General features: G+C 42.2%; 1 protein-coding gene across 1 annotated transcript in view; it reads left to right on the top strand.

The window, feature by feature from the left end:
- TBC1D9 (TBC1 domain family member 9) overlaps positions 1-19,425 on the top strand; it is a 69,751-nt gene that overhangs the window by 32,343 nt on the left and 17,983 nt on the right. Inside the window, exons 7-12 of the mRNA XM_023513460.1 lie at positions 267-437; positions 1,024-1,174; positions 5,551-5,765; positions 7,682-7,799; positions 9,867-10,152; positions 10,444-10,573. Of these exons, the coding sequence (XP_023369228.1) occupies positions 267-437; positions 1,024-1,174; positions 5,551-5,765; positions 7,682-7,799; positions 9,867-10,152; positions 10,444-10,573 (1,071 nt within the window). The remainder of the gene's footprint in view (positions 1-266; positions 438-1,023; positions 1,175-5,550; positions 5,766-7,681; positions 7,800-9,866; positions 10,153-10,443; positions 10,574-19,425) is intronic.

Genomic DNA, 19,425 nt, shown 5'->3' with positions numbered 1-19,425 from the left:
TGCAAGTCAGAGGAACTTTGTTGCAAATATCCATCTAAACTATAAAGAAAACCTATTTTGAGCGTTGAAGCCCTGTAGCCTTTGATGCAGGTGCTGCCAAAATGTTACCTCTCTTTTTTTCTCCTTTTCTCTCATTTTCTCACATAGTGAAAAAGATCTTGGAAAAATAAAATGATGCAGCCGTTGCTAACTGTACAGATTCCCCTGAAGAAGTAGATACAGTCCCCTGATTCCTTCCAGTGTCTTGTGCTTCTCTGCATCCACAGGTGTATTCTCGGCCCAGCAGCCTCGTCTCCTCCAGCCCCCAGAGAAGCACAAGCTCCGATGCTGATGGAGAGCGCCAGTTCAACCTCAACGGCAACAGCGTCCCCACGGCCACCCAGACCCTGATGACCATGTACCGGCGGCGGTCTCCCGAGGAATTCAACCCGAAGTTGGTAGGTGCCTCTTGCTCTTGCCTGAAACTTTCTGTATTAGAAAACACCAACGAAAAACATTTGGTACTATAAGTAAGTAAGCTTGTAACATCAGTGTAAGTGCAGATTTCCTGTAACTAAAGCAGATTTTGTGTAAATGTGTCATGAGGTTTCAGAGTGGCTTCATGAAAGAAGATGAGTCATAGTAGGTCGGGGTGGCTTCTTTTGATCTTGTTTTCTTTTTAATTATTGCTTAAGTTTAGCACCAAATATGTACACAGTTTCTCAAGCCCACACTTTAAAAACATTAACTTACTTTCACTTGGAGGTGTAGAAGTAAACCATAAATATAATTGACATTCACATGACCCATCTCAGGAAATTGGGTTTTGACTCTGGGCCAGAAAGCTGCATGGCTGAACTGCAGGCTGTGACTGATGTGTAGAATTGGGGAGCAAGGCTAGAGACTCTGAGTTCCTTGTTCTCAAGATTTCTGTTCAGAACTTGATCTTCCTTCAACAGGGAAAATGTTGTGACCTTCCAACACACTTGTCCTTGCCATCCTTGAAGTACTTGGGCTTTAGTAATGTTTCATTATCTCTTTCAGGCCAAAGAGTTTTTGAAAGAGCAAGCCTGGAAGATTCATTTTGCTGAGTATGGGCAAGGGGTCTGCATGTACCGCACCGAGAAGACGCGGGAGCTGGTGCTGAAGGGCATCCCGGAGAGCATGCGGGGGGAGCTCTGGCTGCTGCTCTCAGGTACAGCCACACTGGGTTAGGGCCCTGGTGACAGAGTCTGCATGACTCCAGGCCTTACCCTTCCACCTCCATGTGCATCAGGGGTTCTTTCAAATATGCACCCCTCAATCCAGAGCTACATTTCATTTCTCACCAGAGTGTTGCAGTCCTTCAATCACTCTTCCCATCACAAGCATCCAGGACTGGTAGAACACTTTGTGATTGAAGGAGTTCTTTTTTTTCCCCTTTACTAGTTATGTCAGCTTCATTTAAGAATGTTTAAATGACACATTCTCAGAGCTGTCACCAGGTGGGGAAGTAGAAGGAGATATGAGGAACAGGAAGGCCCAGTTACTGATTTTTGCCACCTCCTAACATCTTTGGGCATCACAGAGCTTTGGAGGTGAGGCCAGAGTCTGCACTGGAACCTGTTGCCTACCCAGATTGTGCCTTGTCCATTGAACTGGAGATTCTGGGAAGAATAGAGGGGACGTATCTGTGGACCTGGGGGGAAGGCCCAGCCATCTCCACGGGCATAGAACAGGCTCTAATGCCTGAATTTGACCCTCTCACATCAAGCATTTGACCCCTGCTACAGAAACCAGAGACCCTTCAGGATAAGCCCACAGTCCTTCCTTCTGTCCCACAGCATCCAGTATATTTCAGGATCTGTAATGTCCTGAATATCAGAGTCCTGAACATTTGGGTCTCTCCAGTCTTTAATGTATAGAATGGTGGCTCTACGTGGTCTGAGGCCTGAAATGTGATCATTCTACATAGACCTATGTTAGTATTTTTATTTTGACCTAAGGTGATCCAACACAAATGCTATTATTAAAAGCTTTTACTTTTTAAAATGGCGTTAAAGTTAAAAGGATAATTACCAGACTTACAGGAAAGCCATAAAAACTCACAGCTCTTTCTAAAAAGCAGATGTAACTGGTAAAATTGCCCATAATGAGATGTATAAATGTCTCAGAAATAGGAGAGTAGAATCTGGAAAAATAATTGATTTTATGTATTCCATGTGAAACCAGTTTATTCGGTCTTCATTTACATTCCTGTTTTTGATTTTCCTCAAGTAGACCAGCCAGAGCTCCTCATTTAGAAATGAAAATTTAAGGGAACTTGTCTCTAATTAAAAATCAAGCCCTAGAAGATGATCACCTTCCTGTCTCCTCCTGTCTTCCTGTGTTCAGTGGCCTGGTCACCTTGACAACCAGATGCAGATCACAGACAGAATAATTGAAAAATTCCACTTTCGCCCTCCCTGTTCAAATTAGAAGTTATTCACAGCTACCTTTTATTTATTTTTCTTTTATTTTTTTTGAGACAGAGTCTCAAGTTGTCACCCTGGGTAGAGTGCTGTGGCATCACAGCTCACAGCAACCTCAAATTCTTGGGCTTAAGCAATTCTCTTCCTTCAGCCTCCCAAGTAGCTGGGACTACAGGCACCTGCCACAACGCCTGGCTATTTTTCTGTTGCAGTTGTCATTGTTGCTTTAGCTGGCCCAAGCCAGATTCAAACCTGCCAGCCTTGGTGTATGTGGCCGGCACCCTACCCCTACCCACTGAGTTACAGGCACCGAGCCCACAGCTACACTTTAGATGAAGATGAAACATACATACCACCAACAAACCAGAGAACAACAGTACACAGCCCTATTTCAGAGATATGTTTAGGGTTAGACCCAATGTTTTCTTTAAGTGATAGGCTATGTGAGACCAGAGGTGAAATGGTCTACACACAGCCTCCTATTGGGTAGATAACTGAGCCCATATTTCCCCACACCCAGGCGTGGGGCTCATGTGGAGGTCAGCTTGGCCAGGAGCCCAACTTGGGTCTTACCTGCTTCCCCTGACCCTTAGAGTCACTACATGAGGACATGAATGAGCATACCCACCAAAGTGGTATACAGGCCAGATGGCAGAAATCTCAGCACACCTCCCATGAGAACAGAGCAAAAACCAGGGTGGTACATTGCTGCCAGCCAGGCTGCCCTCATGAGGGCAAGTGTGAATGTTATGGTTGGCTTTGTCTCTGACCATCAGGAGTGGGACAGCCCAGTGGTCTTGGGTTGGATACATCTAAACTGCTAAATGTAAATGTTTACCGTGTCATTTTATACATATAACTTATATTTATTCTTTCTTTTTCATGATAGCTTTATTGAGATGTAATTCACAATTCACCAGTTGAAGTGTATAATTCAGTGGTTTCTGGAATATTCACAGAATTGTGCAGTTATCACCACTGTCTATTTTAGAATACTGCCATCATCTCCCCAAAAAGCTCTGCGTACCTGCATCAGTCATTCTCTATTTCCCTACAAACCCCCTCTAGACGTAGGCAATCTCCAATCTCCTTTCTGTCTCTAGACATTTCATATGCATAAATGTAAGCATACTATAGGTAGTTTTTTGTGACTGGCTTCTTTCACTTAGAACAGTATTTTCAAGGTTCAACCATGTCATAATGTATCTTACCATTTTTTTCCTTTCGATGGTAGAATTTTATACCCTTATATGGATGTACTGCACTTTGTTCATCCATGTATCAGTTGTTGAATATTTAGGTTGCTTCCATGCTTTGGGTGCTATAAATAATGCTACTGTGAGCATTCATGTGCAAGTTTTTATGTCAACACATATTTTTATTTCTCTTGCGTGTATACCTGGGAGTAGAATTTCTGGCTCCAATGATACTCTATGTTTGACCTTTGAGGAACTGCCAGAATAATTTCCAAAGCAGCTGTACCATTTTACACTCCCCAGCAGTGTAAGAGTTCCAGTTTCTCAGTGTCTTCACCATACTTGTTATTACCTAGCTTTTTATTATAGTCATCCTAGTGGGTATAAAGTGATGTTTTGTTATTTTGATTCACATTGTTTTGTTTCTTTGATGGCTAATGATGTTGAGCATTTTTTTATACACCTGTTGTCCATCTTCCTTGCAGAAATACCTGTTTCCAACTTTTGCCTACTTTAAATTGGGTTATTTATCTTTTTTTTTTTTTTAAGAGACAGAGTCTCACTTTATCACCCTCAGTAGAGTGCTATGGCATCCCAGCTCACAGCAACCTCCCAACTTCTGGGCTTAAGCGATTCTCTTGCTTCAGCCTCCTAAGTAGCAGGGACTACAGGAGCCTGCCAGAACACCTGGCTATTTTTTTGTGGCAGTTTGGCCGGAGCTGAGTTTGAACCCGCCACCCTTGGTATATGGGGCCAGCGCCCTACCCACTAAGCTACAGGCACCCCCCAAGTTATTTATCATTTAATTGTTGAGTTGTAAGAGTATCTAAACATATTTTAGGTACAAATCCCTTCTTAGATTTCAAAAATAATTCTCATCCTGTAAGCTGTCTTTTCACTGTTTCGGTGGCATTCTTTGAAACACAAAAATGTTTAATTTTGAAGAAGTACAATTTATATCTATTTTTTGGTCACTATACTTTCATAGCATGAAGATTTATGCCTGTTCTATTTTTTAAGAGTTTTATAGTCTTAGCAATTACATTTAAGTCATGGGCTCATTTTGAGTTAATTTTTTATGTGGTGTGAGGGAACAATCTGATTCATTCTTCTTCATATAGATAATCCAGTTATCCCAGCCCATTTGTCGAAAAGACTATTCTTTCCCCCATTGAATTGTCTTAGCATTCTTGTCAAAAATTAATGATTTATATGTTTGTCTTTATGACAGTACCACAAAGTCTCAATTATTTTAGGTCAGTTTGGTCAACAATTATTAGGTCAACAATATTAAGTCTTCCTATAATACATAAACACAGATGTCTTTTCATCTACTTAAGTCTTTGTTAATTTCCCTCAGGAATTTTTTCGTAGTTTGTAGTGAGCAAGTTTTACATGTATTTTGTTATATTTATTCCTAAATTTTCAATGCTAGTGTAAAATGAATTTTTGTATTTTTGAGACAGAATCTCAGTTTGAGGCCAACCTGTTTTGAGAGGCAGAAACTCTATTTTCAAATGAAATCTTAACAAAAACTACAAAATAAAAGCAGAGCTGCTATGGCTGCTGGAAGTGATGAGAGGGTGAGGCCCAGCCTGGCTGACTCTGATGACTCCCCTCTGCCACTCCTCAGAAGTCACTATACTCAGGGCTGTCCACAGAAGTTCCTTGTAGCTTGGGAACCTCTGCCTTAGGAAGTTTTTAAGTAACTAGCTTACTGTAGAGGAAGCTAGAAGAAGACCCACAAGCACATTTGCCAGTGTAGCCTGTTGTCTCATAGCCGCATCTGCGTGGTTTCATCTGATTTTGCAAGTTTCCGTCCAGAGGTAGGAAAGTGAAGAGGTTTGGTCGTAAGTTGTGGTTGCAGACCAGAAGGCAGGGCTTTTGTTTTTTTGGTATTATAACTTTTGGGTCTTATTTCCCAGGTGCCATCAACGAAAAGGCCACACATCCTGGGTACTACGAAGACCTCGTGGAGAAGTCCTTGGGGAAGTACAATCTCGCCACGGAGGAGATTGAGAGGGATTTACACCGGTCCCTTCCAGAGCACCCGGCCTTCCAGAATGAAATGGGCATCGCAGCTCTGAGGAGAGTGTTAACAGCTTATGCTTTTCGAAATCCTAATATAGGGTATTGCCAGGTAAATGTCACAGAATATTTATGCTAAAAAAATTAAATTCTATTTGCCAATAAATAATGTGAAGGAAGGATTTATGGTTAACAGAACTATCACTGCACCAAGGTTTCTCAGCCTTGTGGACTTAATTCTTTGTTGTAGGGGCTGCCTTGAGCTTCATAGGATGTTTAGTAATATCCGGGCCCATTAGATGCCAGTAGAACTCCCCAGTCGTGGCAGCCGAAAATGTCTCTAGACGTTACTGAATGTCCCCAACAAGCACAATCAGCCTTGGTTGAGAACCACTGCATTGAGTGGAGGAGCCTGAAGAAACGAGTGCCCGTTCTAGATTCGTCACTGTCTAACTGGGTGGATAGGAAAAGATCCTGTTCATTCTCTGATCCGCTCCTCAGACTCCCTAAAATAAAAAGAGTGCACACCTGAGCACAGGGCCTTCACGGGGATTGCCACAGTGTTCCTGCTTTGCACTCTCTTAAGCAGTAATAGCCTTGAGAATACAGATATACTGGGGTGATATTTTAGTATACATTAGAATAAGCGCTTAATTCGATATAAAAAGTGTTGCCAAATGCCAATGAAAATAATCCCTTGTGCTGGTATTTATAAGACAATTTGGGGAAACTCTAAAATAATGTGACCTTAGATTCAAAGGCCACATCGTGGGAGAGGCCGTCCCTAGCCATCCAGCAAAAGGGAAAGGGGGCTGAGCCCCTTCTCTCACACGGGTTCACTCAGGTGTGTGTGCATGCGCCTGTGTTGCATTATTTTATCTTTTTAATAGCACTCAATTTAAATAAAACCCCAAAGTGGCTAACTTTGTCATCTTTGTCTCTCTAATACCAGGATTTAGGGCCTGTGAGACTTCTCAATGGTGTTCCTCCATCCCCACTACTTAGTCAAGACCCTGTTATAAAACAGACCCAAACAACATACCTTGATGAATGACGAGGGGACTGACCCAGATGATAATCATGCACTAGAATCAGCAGGTTAATTCTCAAGTGAAATTTTAATAGGGATTTCACTTGGGAAAATAATGAGTAAGACTTAAAAGGAAAGCACCTATTAGACCAAAATACGGTTTTTTGAAATTTGTATTATAGACGTCTGATGAACAATTACTGGTTTCTAGGAGATCAAAAGAGTAGAGTAGATGTTAGTTGGCTTCTAATATCCTGGAGTTTATATTTATCTTTTGATCTTTCTCCTTTTAATTAAGAGGACTATTAAAGTAGTAGAACCTAGAGAGTACTTATGAGGTACCTGATAATATCCTGCAATATAGTATAGTTCCTTTAGAATTTAAATCACTTCTACTTATCACTACCACCTTTATCCAGAAGGAAATAATAAGTAAGGACTCCAGCTTTGAAAAGTAACATGTTCTCTGAGGAGGCTTGGAGCCATAGAAACCATTATGGAAGGCTAAAAAGGAAATTTTTACCTCACTGAATTAAGGATTAAGAGAGATTTTAAGAGGGTTAAAAACATTGTTAAATAACCTTTAGGCAAAGTTTTTGCCTTTTTTTTTTTTTTTTTTTAGCCAGGGCTGGGTTTGAACCCACCACCTCCGGTATATGGGGCCAGCGCCCATGGGCAAAGTGTTTGAATGAAAGTTTCCCTGCACAAGTTTAGATCTCAGACTGGTGAATATTGGTGTTGATGGAGACCCCAAATAGCTACTGGCTTGAGGACTAATAGCTTTTTCAATTTTCAGAGGGTCGTAAATTAAAGAAGACTCAGAGAAGGATGTGACAGACGACTATGCGTAGTCTGCAAAGCCTCAAACTAGTTATCTGGCCTTTTATAGAAAAAAAAATCTGCTGCTCTCCCCGCTGAGAAGAACTCAGTAACTTTTAGGTGAACAGAATTGCTTATATTTTCAAACGTGCTTGCTGACATCCACTTTCGCTCCTTAGGCCATGAATATTGTCACTTCAGTGCTCCTTCTTTATGCCAAAGAGGAAGAAGCCTTCTGGCTGCTCGTGGCTTTATGTGAGCGCATGCTCCCGGACTACTACAACACCAGAGTTGTTGGTATGTGGGGATGGGTTTAACATTTTAATCTATGCTTCATCAGAAGATGTTTGTAGCATGTTACCAGCTAGAACAGTATTTCCAATCACCATAAGCCAAGAGTTTCAGACTCCTCCAGTTTTTCAAGATGGAAATTCAAGGGCTTGATTAAATGTAGGTTCCATACAAAGGAACCTTATGGAGCTTAAGGAAATATGCCCGTATCACTATTAACAGAAAATTTTTTAGAAGACATATGATGTGAATGTGTCACTCTGTGACAGGTGAGACCTATGCCAAGTATACCAACCACCAACACAAAGAGATTGGATAAAAAAAAACCCCATTAATTTAATTTTTTAGTGAAGAGGATGGACCTATGGAAATAGCGGTATTCAAAGAAAGGTTGTCTGGAATGGAGAAAATAGAATATAAAGGTTCATTCAGAACCTGGTAAAGCTAAATTTACAAGGTATTTTTCAGACTGATTTCATTACAAAGCAAATACCTTCCGTGAGCGTTTAATATCAGACGTTAGTAATATCATCTCCTCAAATGACAGGCATTCATTTTAGCTGGGCAAGTGTTTCATTGCTCGGGCAGTACAAATGTATCCTGTATGCTTTCCTCCTGTGTTCTGTCTATATTTCTAAACATTTGCACACTCATTTTATTCATTGAAAATATCAAAAGATGTCGGTAAGTTGATCATGAATGCGTATAGCAGAAATGCTTTTCAGTTAAAAAAAAAAAAAAAAAACAGTTGTTAAAAAAAATGGTTTCTACTTGGAGACCATGCACCCAGAAGAGTGATTTCTTTTGATAAAAAAGAGTTTGCCATGTAAATTGGTTACATGTACTTTTGAAGCTATGGTGCTGATGTCTTGGTCAGGAAAAGGTGGAAAGGTGCCAGGAAGAGCCAGGCCGAGCAGAGTTAATACGGGAGATTTATTAAGAGCATCTGCAAGCTCTTAGAAAAAGTGGTGACAGCTCCAGCTTGGGTAAGGGGCCCCTTTTAAAGCAATTCGGGGTGTGGCACAAGTGCAGCTCAGGAGGGGACCCAGTAGTAAGTAGCTCAGTAACTGCAATGTGGTGTAGAAGACTAAAGGCACTCTGCTGGAGGCCTTGTAAAAAGGGGGAGGGTTATCGCTGGAAATCTTCAGTAACCTGGAAGGACTGTTTTTACAGAACCAGAAAAGCAGGGAGAGTTCTCTTCTTTGTTTAATCAGTGTCCAGACCCACTGAGCCAGAGAAAGACTAACAAGTCCTATTTGCTTAAGAATGTTTAGAGCCATAGGAGGTAAAGGGAGACTAATAAGTCCTGTTCTCTTCTTTCCTGACTGTGTGTTTAAACCCCCAGAGGTGGGGACTTTGTGAGTGTTTATTCCCTGAGGCAGACAAAGACTAACAAGGACTGATGCATATATACAACAGGGGTTCCATAAGGTTATGCCATATTTGTGCTGTACCTTTTCTATGTTGAGATGTGTTTAGGGACACAAATACCACAGTTGCCTCCAGCATTCAGTTCAGTAACATGCTGTCCAGACTAGTAGCCTCAGAGCAATAGGCTGGGGGTGGGGGGGGTGGGGGAGGATGTCCTCTGTATGTTGTAGGATATAGCCTAGGTTTGTTTAAGGACATTTTATACATGTATACAACAATGAAATTACCTAAGAACACATTTTTCAGTACCTATCCTAATGGTTAAGTGACACATGACTGTGCTTAGATGTGCCTTTCAGGCTTAACCAGACATGTTGCCAACAAAATAATCAATTGTATATCATGAAAACTTTGTAAACTGGCTTTGGTCAAAGCCCTTACAGCTATCCTGTGATAGCTCTTTCATATTAAGGAAAGCAGGACAGGAAGACCCCAGAAAGAGAAGGTGCAGCCAGAATTACTCTGGTGACTGAGCTTTCTTGACACCGTGGTCTCCTGACATACTAACAGCAGAACAGTTAGTGTTCTGTGTTAGCAGTAGTCGTCAACTGGGATCACTATAGTCAAGCCGTTTGATTGGGTTTGTTAGTGAGAGGCTGCAGTTGGTTAACCTGTGCCCTCTTGTGTACACGCCTGCAACAGGTGCCCTGGTGGACCAAGGTGTCTTCGAGGAGCTGGCCCGAGACTACGTCCCGCAGCTGTACGACTGCATGCAGGATCTGGGCGTGATCTCCACCATCTCCCTGTCCTGGTTCCTCACCCTCTTCCTCAGTGTGATGCCCTTTGAGAGTGCAGTTGTGGTTGTTGACTGTTTCTTCTATGAAGGAATCAAAGTGATATTCCAGCTGGCCCTCGCTGTGCTGGATGCAAATGTGGACAAACTGCTGAACTGCAAGGATGACGGAGAGGCTATGACCGTTTTGGGAAGGTACCGTACTGAGCAGGACTTTGAAAACCGTCTCCAGGTTTCTTCCCTCTCCTTTCGCTCTTTCTCACAAGTCTTAGTTCATGTTCATGGTAATCATCATGCCCACTTCTCCTTGTGGTGGAGGATGTATTTTCATTTGCTTTTTGTTAGAAGTTAAGGGAATTTCATTTCGTTTTGAAGAAAACTAATCCTTTGTTTTAAAATGCAAAGATTGCAGAAAATGACTGGAGAACTGGAATGGGGGAATTCCAAGTTAGCCTCCCATGACTTCGGATTCATTTCCTCTCCTAGGTACTTAGACAGTGTGACCAATAAAGACAGCGCGCTGCCTCCCATTCCCCACCTCCACTCCTTGCTCAGTGACGACGTGGAGCCTTACCCCGAGGTGGACATCTTCAGACTCATCAGAACTTCCTATGAGGTGGGTGTTATTTTCTAGTTGAATGTTCACAATACTCTGAGATCTCTATGAAGGGCTCAGCTGGATCCTGCACTTCCATTGCTAACCTGTTGTTCTGTGCTGCTATGACAGAATTCCACAGACTAGGTCATTTATAAAGATGGGAAGTCCAAAAGCAAGGCGCTGGCATGTTAGGGCCCTATCTCTCAGTTTCCAGTATGGTGCCTTAAATTTCCATCTTTCTTTTTTTCTTTTGTTTTTTCTTTTTTTTTTTTTTTTTTTTTTTTTTTGGTCCAGGCTAGAGGGCCATGACCCTCAAACTCCTGGGTTCAATTTATCCTCCTGTTTTAGCATCCCTCCTAGCTGGATCTACAGGTGCCCCCCATAATGCCTGGCTAATCTTTCTATTTTTAATAGAGAATGGGGTCTTGCTCTTGCTCAGGCTGGTCTCAAATGCCTAAGCTTAAGTGATCAAGGGCTGCCTGGGCCTCTCAGAGTCCTAGGATTACAGGCATGAGCCATGACAGCCAGCCCAAGATGCTGCAGGCTCTAAAAGGGAAGAATATCATGTCTTCATACGGCGGAAGAGAGAACCTACTCCTGAAAGGGCCTCATAACCAAAACTCTACCCATTAAGTCCCACCTCAATACATCATTGGATTGGGAATTAAGTTTCAACATGAGTTTTGGAGGGGACAAAAACATTCACATCACAGCTTTACCTGCTTCCTTTTACACTGTGAGAACTACTTGCTGGAAATAAGCAGCTATGCGGTAGCTGTCAGCTTTGGTCTTCAGAGGTGGGCAGTGAATGGAGGAGTGTAGGATTGGGTGGATCTAATACCCTGGTAGCAAATGGCACAGCAAACTCTGGCCCTCTAGTTCTTTGCTGTGCCCACCCTGAACCCTGATCCTAGTAGCAGCTCGGCTTCGTCTCTGGGTGAACTGAGGAGGAGCTGTTGAGAGTAGACCTAGGGAGACTGAGCTTCATAAATCAATTCACTCCCTGTTCCCATGCTGAGCACTTAAGATTTCTCTGAAGTAGACAGTCTGTGACACTTAGAACACCCTGTCCCAGGTTAGAGTAGGCCAGGGTCCTAGGATTCTCCTAAAATGGTTTGGCCTGGGATGGGGGAAGATGCCTTCTGCTCCATGATGACCCTGAACTCTGCCTGATTCTGTTCTGTATCTCAGAGTAGAATAGGAACAGTTAGGGTTCTGTGAAACTAGAACTAAGGAGTTTCTAGGGATAAAGGAACCCCAGTGCCATGTGCCCCCATAGCATCTCGTAATATGTGAGTCCCCAAGGACTCAGTGCCCATCACATTTGATGGTTTCTTCATTTTAGGATCTTTGGCTGTATAAATTTGTATGGAAATGATTATAAGGAAGGGAAAACATGCATATTCTGCTGAGTACACTATTCCTCCACACGTGTCCTGGGATTGTCTGACTGGTGATCATCAATATTCCAGCTAGCAGTAAACTAGATAAGAGAAAGAGAGTAAGGGACAGGGTGAGGTCAGAAAGTCTAGTGTAGATTCAGAGTTCTAGTGCTTTAAAAATAATTGGTGTGGATTTAGAAATCTTTTCAGAGATGTATATCCTTAACTCATAATGGGAGAAAGACTGATAATTACTTTTTTTGATGATAATTACTTTTCAATATCTTCATTGAGACCTCCACTTTTTTGTTTGTTTGTTTGTTTGTTTGTTTGTTTGTTTTGAGACAGAATTTTACTATGTCACCCTCGGTAGAGTGCTATGGTGTCACAGCTCACAGCAACCTCAAACTCTTGGGCTTAAGCAATTCTCTTGCCTCAGCCTCCCAAGTAGCTCAGACTACAAGCACTTGCTACAATGCCTGGCTATTTTTTTTGGTTGCAGTTGTCATTGTTGTTTAGCTGGTCTGGGCCGGATTCGAACCCTTCAGCCTTGGTGTATGTGGCTGGTGCTGCAACTATGGTATAGGTGCCGAGCCTCCATATTTGTTGAAAGCTAAATATTTTGTTTCAGAATTATAAAAGTAGTGCATTGTTATAGGAATTAGAAAAATACGAAGAAGAAGTAAACTATATGAGCATTTCACCTTATTTCCATTAAGCATATTTTAGTTCCTACTAAACACTGTTTTATAACATTCTGTTATTCATTTAAAATGTATCATGAGCATTCTCTAATGTATTAGGTATTGTTTAAAGGCATAAGTTTAATAAATTAATTGAACTGATTCCCTTTTGCTGGATATTTACTTTGGTTTCTTCCAAATTTTCAGTATTATTATTATTCATTCTGTGATAAACTTACACCCAAATATTCTATCTCTAATTATTTTCTTAGAATCCTACAAATAAATTCACAGCAATAGATTTAAAAAAAGAATAATTTCTGAGCTCCTGGCACACACTGTCCAGTTTCCGTAAATGTTGTCCAAATTTATAATCCCACCATTAGAGATTAAAGAATGGCTGGTTGAGCCAGGGATGGTGGCTAATGCCTATAATCCTAGCCGAAGGATGGCTTGAGGTCAGGTGTTTGAGACCAACCTCAGTAAGAACCAGACCCCCATCTCTACTAAAGACAGAACAAATTAGCTGGGCCTGAAGGTGTATGCATGTAGTCCCAGCTGCTTGAGAGGCTGAGGTAGGAATTCACTTGAGCCCCTGAATTTGAGGTTGCTGTGAGCTATGATGGTGCCACTACATTGTAGCCCCCAAAAGGGGGTGCTTGACTTCATCCTCTCTAAAACTGGTTACTCTCCAAATGCATTTTTTAAAATTTACTGTCTTTGAACTTTTGGATAGTATTCTGTCAGAAATACTGGATGATTTATTCTTTAGGAAAAAAGCCCTATGATTGTGGGCAATAATAGTTGTACCTACGGATTGTTTTTCTGAAGGCATCCTTTACTGCTAAGATAACTCTAGACCAAAGTAATAAAGCTCAGTATGTGAAAACTCAGCTTTATTCTGGACAGCAGATAAACTCACATGATGCGGAGGTCAGCACTTTGCTCATTTTTAATGGGAAAGAGAAGAGACTGAGACAAGACCAAGGGCTGGTTTCCATTTACCTCCTATCTGGCTGAGCCCTAATGGTGGCCCTCAAATGTCCTATCACAGGTCCCAGCAGCAGCTTCCTTCCTCTACCTGGGAAGACGAGTCCTCTGTTTATATCAATGTCTATGTCACCTGGGCTTTCAGTGCTGGTTTGTGTGTGCTGTGTCATCTGCTGGAGTGTCACCACTCTGCTCCTGTTTCCAGTGGCTCTCCAATGCCTTGTACATGAACTTAAAGAGGACACCGCACACTGCTGATGATCTTTTTCCCCCCTCTCCTAACCGTAGATTGGTGGTTCTCAATCCCACCTGTGCATTAAACCACTTAAATAAATTTTTTTTAGGGCTAGGCTTTTAAAAATATAAATTCTCAGGCTCTATTCCAGACCAATTATATCTGCAAGCCTGGCACAAAGCCTAAGCATAAGGATTTTTCTTCAAGTTCCCCGGCAGCCTTGTAGCCACTTGAAGGGAGGAACCATATTGCCAGAACTTTTAATTTTTCAAGAGAACTTGGAAGTTTTGATTTTATTTAATTTTCCTAAATTTTTAAATAGTCCTTAGGTCAAACAATATACATCACGGACCTTTTAGCCTGCTAGCTGCCTATTCATAATTTCTACTTTGGAGCAATTTTTAAAATAAATTCTAAGTAAAATATAGTGATACTGAGTACTATGTTTAAAGTTTTTCATAGCTTATGAGAATTCATAACCACAAGCCTAAGAATCTATGTGTTAATCTACCCTCCACCTGCAGCTCAGCAAGGCTGAGTAACTTATCCAAGGTTACAGTAGGTTGAGCTGGGGTTCAGATCCAAAGGTCTTTAATGTGTTTCTTATTATTTCTTATAACGTCACCAGCCTGTCAAAGCTACAGCTACTGGCTTGGCACCCATAGCACAGTGGTTACAGCGCCAGCCACATACACCAAGGCTCGGGCCAGCTAAACAATGACAACTGCAACTAAAAATAGCTGGACATTTTGGCGGGCACCTGTAGTCCCAGCTACTTGGGGGGCTAAGGCCAGAGAATCACTTAAGCCCAAGAGTTTGAGGTTGTTGTGAACTGTGACGCCATGGCACTCTACTGAGGGCAACATAGTGAGACTGCCTCAAAAAAAAAAAAAGCTACAGCTACTGTTTTCTCAGTTCATTCAGGATGTTGAAGCTGATTAATGCTTTCTGTCATATGGTACTTTTTTTTTCATTCTTGAGACAGTGTCTCACTCTGTCACACTGGGTGCTATGGTGTCATAGCTCCCAGCAACCTCAAACTCTTGGGCTCAAGTGTTCCTCTCACCTCAGCTTCTGAAGTAGCTGGGCCTATAGCACCCGTCACAATGCCTGGCTAGTTTTTCTATTTTTACTAGAGATGGGGTCTTGCTTTTGCTCAGGCTGGTCTCAAACTCCTGAGCTCAAACAATTGGCCTGTTTCTGCTTCCCAGAGTGCTGAGATTACAGGTGTGAGCCACTGTGCCTGGCTAAGACATGGTACCTCGAAGAGCATAAAATATAAAAGTATAATATAAAAGTTATAATATGATATAAGTTAATATAAAATTGCATCTCTTTATAAAATATGGGCCTGCTTTCCAGTAAACGTTTATGAGAGTACTGTGACATGAATATAGCCATGAGTTAAGACTTCTTTAAAGACCAGAAAACCCCAGAGGGGGCCTCTCATTCAGTGATTGTGAGACTCCAACAAGCAAAGTCTTCACCTGACTTCATATCCTTGTCCCTCCTTGTCATCTTCCCTCCTCTCCCATCCTCACCTTCCTCTTTTCTTCCCCTGCACATTTACTCCCACCCAACACTGAAGTGCAGGCATGTGGACAGATACTACCACACAGGAGAAGGCAGGGTAGAGGTCGGGGAAATGCGTCCTCACTTGCTTTTGAGAATCTCCCCTTACCTCTTGTTCTGTGCCTCTCAAAACTTAATACTTTTCTATATGTCCAAAGCTGCATTCCATTGATTTCTCCCCTCTCCCACCCACTCTTCCAAGACAGAGCCTCATTCATTACTTTAATCATTTGGAGATTTTCTGATTAAAGAAAGGAATCTCTCTAAGATGTAAATGGTGCCCAGCTCTCAACCCCATTCTGCATACCAGGGAAATAAGTACTCCACAAACAGGGGAACACAAAGAGGCATTTTTGAGCATAATTTGATGACATAGTCTTAGTTAAAAACACAAAGTGAACCATTGACTTGATATTAGAAACAATGCCTTCTTTTAACTTGCTCAGATCATTCCGTGGCCTTGTGCACCCTAAATTGAGTTGTATTGTTGTTGTTTTCTTTTGTTTGTTTTTAAAGCTCTAATATTTAAATATTTCAAGTCTCCTCTGGAAGATTTAGAGAGGAGGGGCCTATTGGACTTGGCCCCTGTGGTCTCTTTTTAAAATCTGAATCTGTTCTCCAGCCATCTTCTCAGTAACACAGGGAAAGCTTTGAAGGATAAAGTAAGTCACAAAGAGACTTCCCAAAATGAGCGGGGCAGCTCTTGTTCCCTCAGGAGTGATGGTAGGGGTGGGAGAGGCTAGAGATCATGACCTTGAGACAGGCTCATCTCTACCTCATTCCTTCCTCTGAGCTCATTGTTCCAAGTCTGTTAGGGAAAGAAAGGGGGCATCTGTGGACAGGCTGGAAGAAAGTGGTAGGGGATGAAGGGCTGCATGCCTGTGCAATATTCATTAGTTGGTATCAGTAAACCCCCACAAAGTAGCAAAGAGAAGTACTCCCTGCACCGAAAATCGCCTCCCTGCTCAGAAAGAATTTGGCAATTAGATTGGAAAACTAGAAACAGGCCACAGAAGCATTTGGATAAAAATAGAGTTGGAAGAGAGATATAGATGAAGATGGATAACTTTATTGTTTAAGAAAGGGAGATGTTACAAAATTCAAATAATTTTAGGATCCCTTCCCCCAAGGCTAAATTCTGTTTACTGGGAAAAATATCACAGTTACTTTAGTGAATTAATTTGTTCTTTTCATGGCACTAAAATGTGCAGTGCCTGGGAGAAGATACTGTAGCTAGACTTTTGTCCTGGTTTGAGGTAATGGTTCCCGATTATACTGAGCCAAATTTTCTTTGCCCCAGTTTTAGCATCTCATTCTGCCAGAGCCCACACACACACACACACACACACACACAAGAAGGGTTGTAGAGGAACTCCCTTCCCTTGTTGTTCTCCTTGCTCGCTCTCCTTTAGAAAAACCTCTGGAAATAGGCAACTTGGAGTGCATTGTTTCCTTTTAGGTTGGGACCATCTGCTCCGGATGGAAGGGCCCTTGGGTTCTGTCTCTGGAGAGTCACAGAGGCCTGCCCGAGAAAGGGGTCCTGCCCAGCAAACAGCAGGATCCATTTCTAGCTGAGGGGCAGATATTTATCAAATATAAAAGACACGGGGCTCTTTGAACGTTAGGCTTGGGAGGAAACAGCTCTTTCTCTTTAGCAACCTGAAAAGATCACCAAGGCAATGTTTAATATTAGTTACTTTTGTTGGTACTTTATATTAATATATCTTTATCTCTAATAGCAGTTTTGCAAGGATAGTTTTGGGGTCTCATTTTGCAGAGGATGAAACTGAAGGCCAGAAACCTCAGGTGAATTGCCCAGTCACATAGCTGTTAATAGTTAGTGAAGGAACAAGAATTTGAATCTAATTTTGCCTAGCTTCAAAATTTATTGTCTATTCTACACAGAGACGAGGAAGACATTAGTGCCTGTGTTAGAACGGTAAGAAGTGGCGTTAGGAAGCTCCCTGGAGGCCTCAGACCACGTGCAGCTCAGCCCCATAGAGCTCTGGTGACTTATTTCATCTCTCCAAGCATTGGTTTGCCCAGTCGTAAAATGGAGATAGCACTCCCAAATCACTGTGGTTATTACAAGGTGCAGATGAGATGACGTGGTAATGTCCCTGACAGTTGTAGGTATAGTAAAATTTAATTTCCTTCTGCCTGAGAACTTGTCTTTTCTTGATTATAGCTATACTATGGGCCGGTTTGAAATAATAAATCCAATCCTCCATCATTAGGTGTGTACTTTGCAATGGATACTGACTGCTTTTTTGTTAGGATCAAAGGACTTACTTTCCCTGTAGGAGTCTTTCTTTCCCAGCAGAATATATAACCCCAGAGTGAATTAAATGTGATTGTTTTTCTGTTATTAATAGCAATACCTACCAACTCCTGAATTTTATCTTTTCAGTAGAAGTAGATACTGCATCTTTAGGTTTGAAAGGAATCTAATTCTGTCTTTGGAAGGCAATGCTTTGGAAATGGGAAGTTTTGTTCCATAATCTTCCATTTGTTAGGTCAAGACTCACTCACGCGTGACTGGTGGAAAAGCAGCTGGTCGACTTCAGAGGTGCCAATGTACTCTTTTGTTCTGATTATTAGAGCATATGCCTGGGTCAAAACTCAATTCCCAGTAGTCCTTTCAAAATAGAGAGAAAAGGTACTAGAAAAGTGTACTCTTGGACTGTAAACCCCAACTTGGGAAATATAACAGTTCAGCCTACCACGTGGATCAGTCTGTGAGAGGTGTCATTTATAGGGTTGCCGGGTAACGTACAGGACAAGTATTGACTGGGACTTAGAGTAAAAAATTACTCATCCTTTATCTAAAATTCAAATTTACCTGGGCATCCTGTATTCCCTGTATTCTTAGTGGCTGCATCTGGCAACCCCCACCATTTAGTGGGCACTTTCTGTGCTATCCAGGAAGTAGGAGAGTTGACATGCCGAGGGGTCTCCCAGATATGGGGCTGTGAGCACAACTTCTAGAATCCAACAGCCTGGGCTCAGACTTGGCTCTACCACTTACCAGCAGCATGGGACTGTGAGCACAACTTCTAGAATCCAACTGGGCTCAGACTTGGCTCTACCACTTACCAGCAGTGTGGACGTGAGAAGGTTGACAGTTTTTACTAAACTTCCATTTCCTTGTCTCTGAAATGGACGTAGGGAGAGCTCATGCTTCATGGGATCGTGATGAGGACTCCCTGTGTTCAGCAAATATTTTCCAAGCACTTACTATGAGTCAGTACTGTTCTAGGTTCTGGTGGACACAGTCTTTGCCATCCTAGGAAGTGGCAATTGATTTAGTAAGAAAAAAACAATTGTAAGGTGGTGATAAATGCCAATAAGAGGGAATGTGGCAGGATGGAGGCTGTGGCTAAAGATTTCTCTGAAGGTTTACTTTTCTGAGGAGCGGACAGTTAGCAGAGACACATGTCATGGGGGAGCAAGCATGTGGCTGTCTGGGAGAGGTACATTCCAGTGCTCAGGCCCTGTCTGGAGGCCACTGCACTTAGAGAGATGTGATGAGGAGTACGGAGAGGGTGGCAGCTGATCAGACAGGTCACTGTGGAAGGTGGGGAGAGCATGTAGGGCTTGTAGGCCTTGGAGTTTTATCCTGAGGGAGATGAAAACCGTCGGAGTTTTGGACAATGCATAGTGTTACTGGGTGCTGGCTTTAAAAGGACCACTTCTGCAGCTAGGGGGGAATTAAAGGTGCAAGGCCTGGAGGAAGCCAAGAAGCATGGAGATCACTTTAGAGGCTATTTTAAGAGAGGACAGTGGCTTAGACTAGGGAGCTGCAAAGCGGAGATGGTAGAGAGGGGCTGGAAATTCCTAGGGTGTAAGTGTTGATAAGGAGATCTAGAGATTTCTCATGGCATGGATATACAGAGACCCTGTTTTTATCGCTTCTGTTCAACACATGTATGTAACTATTAATGCAGATCAAAGACAGGAGGTTCCTAGCAACCCAGAGGGCCCCTGTGCCCCTTCCTGCTACTGCTC

The sequence above is a fragment of the Otolemur garnettii genome, unplaced genomic scaffold (assembly GCF_000181295.1).
Source record: "Otolemur garnettii isolate 467f Iridium unplaced genomic scaffold, OtoGar3 scaffold00041, whole genome shotgun sequence".
NCBI lineage: Eukaryota > Metazoa > Chordata > Mammalia > Primates > Galagidae > Otolemur > Otolemur garnettii.
Note: the sequence above shows the minus strand (reverse complement) of the source record. Positions and strands in the feature narration are given on the sequence as shown.